At 44.0% G+C, this 11,002-nt stretch overlaps 1 protein-coding gene across 1 annotated transcript; it reads left to right on the top strand.

The window, feature by feature from the left end:
• The first annotated feature begins 734 nt into the window (after window positions 1-734).
• On the top strand, window positions 735-10,558 carry mrps25 (mitochondrial ribosomal protein S25). The gene is made up of 4 exons (XM_052024326.1): window positions 735-918; window positions 3,485-3,591; window positions 4,698-4,785; window positions 10,230-10,558. Exons 1-4 carry the CDS (start codon window positions 737-739, stop codon window positions 10,420-10,422), a joined length of 570 nt encoding a protein of 189 aa, XP_051880286.1. The 5' UTR covers window positions 735-736; the 3' UTR covers window positions 10,423-10,558.
• Window positions 10,559-11,002: the final 444 nt, after the last annotated feature.

The raw sequence follows: 11,002 nt of genomic DNA on the forward strand, positions 1-11,002 counted from the left end.
TGCCTGCCATCTGGGAAGATGCTGAACGTGCAGCTATTTATGCAGGATCAGAAGGCAGAGAAGTCACCACCTGGGTTCAAATGCACACCAGCAACTGACCCCAATGAGGAGTCTCAAAACCATGGCAAAGATCCATTGCTTCTTCCAACAAAAACAGAAAATGCTGGAAATACTGAGCAGGTCAGGCCACGTCTGCAGGAAGAGAAACAAAGTCAATGTTTCGGGCCGGAGAGCCTTCCTCAGAACAGACCTGACCTGAACCGTTAACTGTTTCCCTTCCCACAAACGCGGCCTAACCTGCTGAGTATTTCCAGCATTTTCTGGTTTTAAGATTTCCAGCAGTTGTAGTTTCTTTTGCATTTTCAGCCAGTGCTTCCTCTTGCTCCAGAAGAAATCCAACATCTTCTGGATCTTGGCGGCAAAGGACGGGACCAAAGTGACCAACCGTTACCGCTGCACGGCGGTCACAAGTTGGACAGTGCTGCGCGGAGCGGGTATTGGAGGAAGATGGACATTCAATGGCGCTATGCTTTGCCAAGTTTATACTCCGAAACTGGAACTCCACAACATAATATGCGATTAATCACCAATAACCAAAACTTAACAAATCAATCACAAAGGCAATACCACCAAGAGAGTGGGTACAGGACAATGTACATCAACACTGGACCGGTGAGGCTGGCGAGCGCAGGCGTCGACATGACGCAGGCGCAGAAAGGAAGATATCCCACGGCGCATGCACGAAACGGAGACGCTGGCGGGCGCATGCGCAGCAGAAGCGGTCATGCCAATGAAAGGTCGATTCCCGGTGCGCCGGACACTCGAGTATCTACGGAGTGGGGCGGTGGTGCTTAAAGACTCAGTAAAGGTGGTGACGGTTAATTATAACACCCACGGGCAGCAGAGCGAAGGAGCAAGGTAAGTGTAATGGGGGAAACACTGGACCGCCGTCAGTCTGCAGAGCAAGGCAGCCAGCCAGCGTCATGGGAGAAGGGGAGGGAAGGGCACTGTCCTTGTAGAGATCCGATATGAACAGCGGCAATCTTTTACACTATCCACAATGCCAGCAATATTTGTATCATCTGCAAACTTACTAACCCATCCATCTACAATTTCAACCAGGTCATTATTATATAAATATATATATATTTTTTAAAAATCACAAAACAGCAGGAGGTCCAAGTACAGATCCCAGAGGACCACCAAGCCAGAATAAGACCTATTGACCTGTCTTCTATGGGCAAGCGAATTCTGAAACCAAACACTGTGGATCTTTTGCATCTTGATCTTCTGGATGTGCAGACCATGAGGGACCTTGTTGAATGCCTTACTAAAATCTACGGAGACAACGTGCACTGATCAACTTTCATCGATCACATTCTTCACTTCCTCAAAAAAAATTTAGTCGAGTTAGTAAGACATGACCTGGCCTGCACAGAGCTATGCTGACTGTGCTGAATTAGACCATGCTTTTCCAAATGCTCATAAATCTTATCCTTAAGAATCCTTTCCAACAACATCCCTACTACTGTGAGGCTCACTGATCTGTAATTTACAGGATTATCCCCATTTCCCTTCTTGAACAAAAGCACAACATTAGCTACTTGCCAGTCCTCCAGGACCTTGTCAGTGGCTAGAAAGGACAAATCTTGGCCAAGGCCCCAGCAATCTCATCTTGGGGTATATCACATCAGGCCTTGGGGACTTATCCACCTTAACATTCTTCAAGAGACCCAATGCCACCTTTTTGTTTATCTCAAAATGCCCCACTGTATTAGCATGCTCCACATTGATCTCACTATCCTCCATGTCCTCTTTGGTGAACACAGACAAAAAAATCCTCATTTAGGACTGCCCACATCCTCCACCTCCAAGCACCTACATTTACATTGGCCAATTAACCTTTTAACAACATGTCTGGGATATGGAAGGAAACCGGTGCACTGAGGGAAATCTATGAGGTCACAGGCACAATAGACAGCATCTGATTTTAGGATTGAAACCAAGTAACTGCAACCGAGGCAACAGCTCTGCTATCTGCACCACCATCAACTACTTTTTATCTATTTAATCAATGCATTTGTTATCTTTCATTCAGCCACAGGCAACATTGTTAACATCTGACGTAGTCTTTTAAAGGCCAACTGGTTGGAGTTCAAGACCAGCTTGTTCCCTTGAGGATGAAAGATAAGAATGGCTAGGTTCGGGTACCTTGACGACAGGAGATATTGTAAATTTAGTCATAAAGAAAAAGGTAACATTGTGGAAACTGAATTTGGACAATGCCCTTGAGGATGCAGGAAAGAATTTAAGCAGGGAATTAAGAGGGCTAAAAGGAGCCATGAAATGTCCTTGGCAAGGAGGATTAAGTAAAATTCCAAGGCTTTTTATACGTATATTAGGAGCAAGAAGATAGCTAGGGAAAGATCAAGTCCATTTAAGATGCATTTAGACAGGCACAGTTAACAGGCAGGGATGGAGGGACATAGACCATGTGTAGGCAGATGGGATTAATTTGGTTGGCATCATGGTCAGCACAGACATTGTGGGCTGTTCTTTAGATGTACCGTATCTCTATTTACTCCATTGACCTCTTCATGATTGCGAATTGCTCCAAATTATTTATTGTGCATCCCTAATTCTCCTTGAAAATAGAAGTGAGCCAGTACCTTGGAACCACCAGTAAAGGTGCTACCATAGTGCTTTTGAGTGGGAACTTCCAGAAATTAGATATAGCTAAGTCAGTTCGATTTACAAAGTGGTGGTGGGCTTAAAGCCCTTGCCCTTCTTGGTGTTTGAAGTGGTAGGTTTGGGAGGTGCTATTGGAGTAGCCTGGGCGAGTAACTGCAGATTGTAAACACTGCGGTTTCTGTGCACTGGTGGTGGGGGGAATAAATGTTTTGGGTGGTGGATGCAGTTTAGATGGTGTAGAACCTCTTTAGAGTTTGTGTTGCACTCATCCAGGTGTGTGATTTGTATCACATTCCTGACTTGTGCCTGGTGGAAAGACCTTGAAGTGTCTGGCACTTTCTAGCTTTGTATGCCTCTATAAAGCATATCATAGCTTATGCATTACTAATCATTTTATTAACAGGTCTTGCCACTTTTAAATACAAGCACAGAAAATACTGGAAATGCTTATGTCAAACAGCATTTGTACAGAAAGAAACATTTGCAGTGACTTGTGCACATACCTTCAATCTTGCTTTTCCATTGCCTGCTTTAAAATTGTGGCATTCAACTTGCAGTGCTTCTCTTTTCATGCTCTCTTGCCCTGCTTCTGACTAAAGTGCATCACTCTTCTACACTGAATTATCTGCCAGTTGTCCAAAGAAGTTAATTGAGTTTTTTTGCAGGTTGCTAAAAGCAAGAGTGGTGAGCTGATTGAATACTGGAGCCTTGGAAAGCTGTGTTGATTTCTAGCACAAATATGATGCAAGGTTATTAAGCTTGTGATGCAATGTGTTTAAAATTTTCTTTTCAGAAAGTTTGTATTCTTCAACATACCTCAGATCCAGTATCAGAATCCTTGGGTTCAGATTGTTATGTTCAAAAACCAGACTCCATCACCATTTCTAAGATTCTATTTGGGTAAGTTTTTGTTCCCCCAAGGTTCCAAAGATACTGACATTACTTTGAAACCATTGATAGACAAGCTCTCTGGACCAATGTGATGCCACTTTGTTGGGAATGGGAGGGGGTTAGGGTTATGTCAGATAGCTTGTGTGTGCAGGAGAGTTGTGATGGCACAATGAAGCAATCATGGATGGTAGTGAGGGAAGTGCATGTGTGTGGAAACAGTTTTAGGAAAGCTGGGGGAGAGAAAAGGCACCTTGGGATGCCTCAGCTAGTCTCACTGGGTGGTGTCACATAGTTTCAGTGACGTGTGGGCCGGATTGTTAAGGTACTGAGTCAGACTGCTTTGATATTATCACACTATCTCTGCACTGTCATGAGATAGGGCTAAAGGACAAAATCTGAAGAATTGTGCCCTGATGCATTGCCTTGGGGACACAGTCTCTTCACCTCAAGGGTGAGAGAGTGCATGCCTTGAGGCCACATCACCTTGGAGGGAGTGAGGCACATGGTGCACCTTGCATGTGTATTTATGCACACTTCCTGAGATGGGGAGGAGGAAATGTATGGTGTGGGAACAAACAAGCAGTGGCATCCTTTGTTTTTGCTGATGAGGATGGTGTTCATCATGGGATGAATTTGTCTAAAAGGGGGATAGGGTAGGCTTGCAAGGCAATTTGCTTGTTCAGCATTTTGGATTATAGTTTTCATGGTTGTAAGGTCTCATGAGTAGGCCTGTTATGTGGCAAAGTGGTCTCAGGTGGGACACTGGCACAAGGGGACATTGTGGTGAGGTGTGATGGTTTAGAGGGTAGTGGTGCAATGAGTTGATGGAGCTGATAGTGGTGCAGGTCATGGCGAGAGGCTAGGATTGGAGCTGTATGGTGATGCAGAGCTTGATAACTGGGACGTTAATGGTCAGATTTCCTCAGAAGTATGGTCAGGTGGGTTAATATTCTTGGGATATGTTTAGTCTTTCTTGAAAGAAGGGGTGATGGGTCTGTCTTAAGGGTTGGGGTAAGACTTTTCCTTGAGGCAAGGGGGATAATGTCAACCTCTCCTACAACAGGGACAAACTGATAGTATAATGTCTAAATTCATGGTTTTGTCATTTTCTCCAGGTGACGGTGAGCAAGTCTTGGTTGATGTCGAAGGAAAGAATCACAGAGAAATCACTGAGCATGTCAAGACAATCTTAGGAAAGAGCCAGTAAGCCTTTGTTTTGACCTTTCTTAGAACCATGTTAGATTAATTTGGAAATTAAGCTGAAATATTTTATCAACCTAATTACCAGACCAGTGGTATCCCAGAGGTAGTTCACAACAACAGTTCACGTTTACAAATGACTAAAGTTATGTCTTTTCATTATAGAAAACTCTTATGAGGAAAAGTTTAAAACTATTATCTATGCCCCTCATAATTTGTGTCCCTCTGAGATCCCTCCCTCAGCCTCATCCACTCAAAGAAAAGCTAACCTAGCCTTGTACATCTCTTCTCATAACTTAAACCTTCTATCCCAGGCAACATCCTGGTAAACTCTGCATCTGTTCCAGCACGATTATGTCCTTCCTATAGTATAGTGACCAGAGCTGTGCACAGTACTCCCATCTGTGGCATAAGCAATGTTTTATAAAGTACCATAACCTCCCTGCTCTGTGTCCCTGTTAATGACGCAAGTATCCCATATAATCAGAGCATTACAGCACAGAAACAAGCTCTTCAGCCCATCTAGACCATGCCAACCTGATCTTCTGCCTAGTCCCATCAACCTGCACCCTGACCATAGCCCTCCATACCTCTCTCATCCATGCACCTATCCAAACTTCTCTTAAATATTACAATTGAACCTGCATCCACCACTTAAACTGGCAGCTCATTCCACACTTGCACCACCCTCTGAGTGAAGTAGTTCCCCCTCTGCATCACCTTAAATATTTCATCTTTCACCCTAAACCCATGTCCTCTAGTTCTAGTCTCATCCAACTAGAAGGGGAAAAGGCTGCATGCATTCACCCTATATATACCCCTCAATTTTGTATACTTCCACAAGATCTCCCCTCATTCTCCTGCACTGCGGGGAATAAAGTCCTAACCTATTCAGCCTATCCCTGTTAACTCAGGTGCTCAAGTCCCAGTAACATAGTTGTAAATTCTTTGCACTCTTTCAAGCTCATTGATATCTTTCCTGCAGGTAGGTGACCAGAAATGCACACAATACTCTAAATTTGGCCTCACCAATGTCATGTACAACTTCAACATAATATCCCAAGTCCTGTACTCAATGCCCTATTTATGTGATAAATTGCCAGTGTGCCAAAAAGCTCTATGAACCTATCTACCTGTGATGTCACTTTCAAGGAACTATGGATCTGTATTCCCAGGTCCCTTTGTTCTACCACATACCTTAGCACCCTACCATTCACTGTGCAAGTCTTATCCTGGTTTGTCCTCTCAAAGTGCATCACCTCACTTGTCTGCATTAAATTCCATCTGCCATTTTTCAGCCCATTTTCCCAGCTGGTCCAGATCACTTTGCAAGCTTTGATAGCCCTCCTCACTGTCCCCTATGCCCCCAACCTCTGTCATCCACAAATTTGCTGATCCAGTTTACCACATTATCATCCAAATCATTAATATAGATGATAAACAACTGGTCCAGCACAGATCTCTGCAGTACACCACTAGTCCAGTCAGAGAGACAACCATCTACTACCACTCTGGCTTCTCCCACTAAGCCAACATGGAATCCAATTGACTACTTCATCCTGAATGCCAAGTGACTTAACCAGTACCAGCCTCCCATGCAGGACTTTGTCAAAAGCCTTGAAGTCCATGCAGACAAGATCCACCACTTTCCCTTGATCAACCTTCCTGGTAACCTCCTTGAAAAACTTATTGGTCAGACATGACCTGCTATACACAAAGTCATGTTGACTATCCCTGATCATACTTGTATACACTGTCCCTCAGTATACCTTCCAATAATTTCCCCACAACAGACATCAGGCTCACTGGCCTATTATTTCCTGGCTTATTCTTAAAGCCTTTCTTAAACAACAGAACAACATTAGCTACCCTCTAGTCCTCCAGCACCTCACCTGTGGTGAAGGACATTCTAAATATCTCTGCCAGGGCCCCTGCAATTTCTGCACTTGCCTCCCATAAGGTCCGAGGGGATGCCTCGTCAGTGCTGGGGATTTATCCACCCTAATTCACCTCAAGACAGCAAGCACCTCCTCTTCTGTTATCCAGATACAGTCCATGACCTCGTGACTCTTTTGCTTCAGTTCTATAGACTGTCTTGCGAGGAAAATACAAATGCAAAAAAATGCATTTAAGACCTCCCCCCATCTCTTTCAGCTCCATGCACAGATGACAACACTGATCTTCAAGAGGACCAATCTTGTCCCTTACTATCCTTCAGCTTTGAATATAGCTATAGAAACCCTTAGGATTCTCTTTCACATTGTCTGCCAGAGCAAGCTCATGTCCTCTTTTAGCCCTCCTGATTTCTCTCATGTTCTCTTGCATTTCTTATACTTCCCTAAGCACCTCATTTGATCCTAACTGTTTATACCTGATATGTGCCTCCTTTCTCTTTACTAGGGCCCCAATGTCCCCTGATAAACCTGTTAGCCTTGCCTTTTATTCTAACAGGAACATACCAATACTGTATTCTCAATATTTCTCTTTTGAAGGTTTCCCACTTACCAAGCATCTCTTTGCCAGAAAGCAACCTATTCCAGTGCACACCTGTTAGATCCCTTCTGATGCCCTCAAAATTGGCCTTCCTCTAGTTTAGAATCTTAACCCTAGGACCAGCCCTATCCTCCATAATTATCTTGAAACTAATGGAATTATTGATCACTAGATCCAAAGTGTTCCCTTACACTCACTTTGGTCACCTGCCCTGTCTCATTCCCTAAGAGATCCAGTATTGCACTCTCCAGTTGAGACCTCTACATATTGATTAAGGAAATTTTTGCTGAACACATTTGACAAACTATCCCATCCAGTTCTTTTACAGTACGAGAGTCCCAGCCAATACGTGGAAAGTTAAAAATCACCTACTATCACAACTTTATATTTCCTACAACTGTCTGCTATCTGTCTACAACTTTGGTCCTGACCATTGGGAGGTTTATAATATAGTCCCATTAATGTGATCATTTTTTATTCCTCAATTCCACCCAAATTGCCTCAGTCATCAAGCCCTCCAGTATGTCCCCTCTCAGCACTGTTGTGAGATTTTCCCTGATGAGTAATGCCACCCCTCCCTCTTCAATATCTCCCCCTGTCATGTCCAAAACAACAGAAACCTGGAACATCAAGCTGCTAGCCCTGCCTCTCATGCAACCAGGACTCAGTAATGGCTACAACATCATAATTCCACGTACAGATCTATGCTATAAGTTCATCTGCCTTACCTACAATACTCCTTGCATTGAAGTTAACACAGCTCAGGACACTTGTTATGGTTTCCACCTTTGCTTGTAGTCTTAAGATCTACTTCTCCCACAGCCTCTCTGCTTGCTGCCCTGCCACTCTGGTTCCCACACCCCTACAACTCTAGTTTTAAACCCTGCCTCCACCCCCCCCACCCCACTAGCAAACTTCCCACAAGGATGTTTGTTCCCCTCCAGTTCAGGTGCAAACCATCCCATTTGCACAGATCCCACCTGCCCCAGAAGAGAGCCCAATGATCTAAAAATCCCAAGCCCTCCCTCCTGCACCACCTCCTTAGCCACGTGTTAAACTGCACTATCTTTATTTCTTGCCTCACTAGCATGTGGCACAGGTAGCAGTCCTGAGATCACCACCCTGGAGGTCCTGTCTTTTAACTTAGCACCTAACTCCCTGAACTCATTTTGCAGGACCTCATCACTTTTCCTGTCTATGATATTGGTACCAACATGTACCACAACCTCTGGCTGCTCACCTGCCCCCTTAAGAATGTTGTGGACTCAGAGATATCTGACCTTGGCACCCAGGAGACAAAGTACCATCCAAGAACCTCACATGATCTCATGTCTGCTCCCCTGACCAATGAATCCCCTATCGCTACCACTTGCCTTGTCTCCCCCCCTTCCCTCTTGGGCCACAGAGCCAGACTCAGTGCCCAAGACCTGTCTGCTGTGGCTTTCCCCTGGTAGGTTCCCCAGCTCCAGTTCCCTAACACTATCTGTAAGGAGCTGCAGCCAGATGCACTTCTCACAGGTATAGTTATCAGGGACACTGGAGGTCTCTCTGACTTCCCACATCATGCAAGAGTGCATACCACTACCCTGGGTGTCATTCCTACTGCTCTACCTGTGCAATAATAAAGAAAGGAAGAGAACATAACAGAACCTCACCTTAGCCTCTGCCTCTATTTGTCAAAGCCTCTTGAGCTAATCTTCAGTCCCCCACTCTAACAATGGCTGCTCTGTTTAACCCTAACTTTTTATTGACTGCTGCTAATTAGCCAATCAATTATTACCAACAATATGCAAGTGTGCCTCTTTAAGGGTCCTGCTCACTGAAAATGAACACAAAGCACAGAGGCTCGCCTCTTGAAATCTCTCACCTCTCATTTTTCACTACCTTCACAGATACATGGATTTGTACACCAAGATTCCTCTGTTCGTCAATACTCCCTGGGGTCCAATCATTTATTGTGATATACTTCAGGAAGACCAGAAAGGGTAGAACGATCAGGATTAGATTACAGTGTGATTTGCTTTATCCATTTTACCAACTGATCATCATCATTCTTTAGTGTCCTCACAATCAGCACCACCAAGTTTTGTCATCTGCAAACTCACTAATTTAACCTTCTTCATTCATATCCAAATTATTAATGTATATAACACATACCCATGAATCAATATGACACTACCTTGATAACCACAATGTAGAACAGCATCAGTTCAGTGTCTTTGACTTTGCACCCTCCACTGACTTTGCAGTCCTCCACTATCACCATGAAAACAACATTTCCTCTCCAATTATGCAGCAATCCATTAAAAGTGCTCTTTTAATATTGTAGCTGTCCCTCTGTGCTGCCTTGATGGTGTAGTGCTCCCTGGGTGGATCCCTCGGCCTTGGTATTGTTGTCACTCTGAGCGTGCAGAGACCATTGCTCTTTCCACTGCACAGTGCTACCTCCAGCTCTGCTCTTCCCACAGCAGTGTTCCTTCAGCAATTGTATTGCACTACAGCTCCAATTTACAGCAGTGCCCTACAATTGAACAGTACTGCCTCTATGTTCCAATTATGCAGTGCTTCCCACTCCATTCCTGCAGCTGCCCAGTGCTGCCTTATCTTTCTCCCTCCAGTTTATTGTGCTGTCTGTGTTACCCCAAATGTGATGCATGAACTCAGTATGACTCTTCTGAATAAATTGCCCTTCCAATTCTGCTCCCTCTCCAAATATGCAGCACTGTCTTGGGACCATGCCTCCATGTAATTCCCCCTTCACATTTACCCTCCAAGCCTGCAACACCTTCTCATGGCTACTAAATGGCCGTGCAGTGTAGTGTCAATATAACGGCTCCAACTTTGCACTAGCTTTTACATTGAGCGGCAAGATTCAAGGATGCTCAAACAGTGGAAAAAAATAATTTGTGTAATTTGTTGAGTAGTTCCTGACAATGTCTTTTGTCTTTCCGCAGAGACCTGCAGCATGCAGAAAAACTAGCAAAGAATGAGTATTCACATCCTGCACACTTTGGATGTAAGAAGTACTGTCTGCGGGAATGCATCTGTGAAGTAGAAGGACAAGTTCCCTGCCCAGGTCTGGTACCTTTACCCAAGGAGCTGACAGGGAAATTTCGTGCTACCCAGCAAACAGGGAAAGTTGTATAAATAAAGCTTTTAGCAAGAATTAATTAGTTTCATTTCCTGAAGCCAGTGACTTGTCACTAAATCGCCCATCTATCCTCATTGTGTAAACCGAAGTTTAACAATTCAACGGAAGATCAATAAAGAATATAATTTGTTGATTTAAAACAAAAAGCAAGCATATTGGTGTTGCCATGTAATCCATGCACAAGCAGCATTGTGTTTCTGAAATGAAAAGAAAATGCTGGAAATACTCAGCAAGTCGGTCAATGTATGTACAAAATGGGGACAAATCATTCTATCAAAGCTTTGTTCTCTCCAAGTTTTTTTTTCCTCAAACTTATACCATGAACCAGCACAACGCAATGGTTCTGTAGTGGTTGCAGCATGAATGATGGCTTGATGCTGACCTTTAGAGTCATACAGCATTTAAGCAGACCCTTTGGCTCAACTTGTCCATGCCAACCAAGTTGTCTACCTGAACTAGTCCCATTTATCTACATTTGGTCCTAATCCCTCTTAACCTTTCCTATCCATGTACCTGTCCAAATGTCATTTAAATGTTGTAATTGTACCTGCCTCTACCACTTCCTCTGGTAGCTCG

Source organism: Pristis pectinata, chromosome 10 (assembly GCF_009764475.1).
Source record: "Pristis pectinata isolate sPriPec2 chromosome 10, sPriPec2.1.pri, whole genome shotgun sequence".
NCBI classification, from domain to species: domain Eukaryota; kingdom Metazoa; phylum Chordata; class Chondrichthyes; order Rhinopristiformes; family Pristidae; genus Pristis; species Pristis pectinata.

What these genes read in the sequence shown, in the direction of transcription:
- mrps25 (XM_052024326.1), top strand. Translation starts at nt 737, where the DNA reads ATGCACGAAACGGAGACGCTGGCGGGCGCATGCGCAGCAGAAGCGGTC. An exon ending in CAGCAGAGCGAAGGAGCAAG is followed by an intron (nt 919 to 3,484) that starts GTAAGTGTAATG and finishes TTTTCTTTTCAG; the next exon opens with AAAGTTTGTATTCTTCAACA. An exon ending in ATTTCTAAGATTCTATTTGG is followed by an intron (nt 3,592 to 4,697) that starts GTAAGTTTTTGT and finishes CATTTTCTCCAG; the next exon opens with GTGACGGTGAGCAAGTCTTG.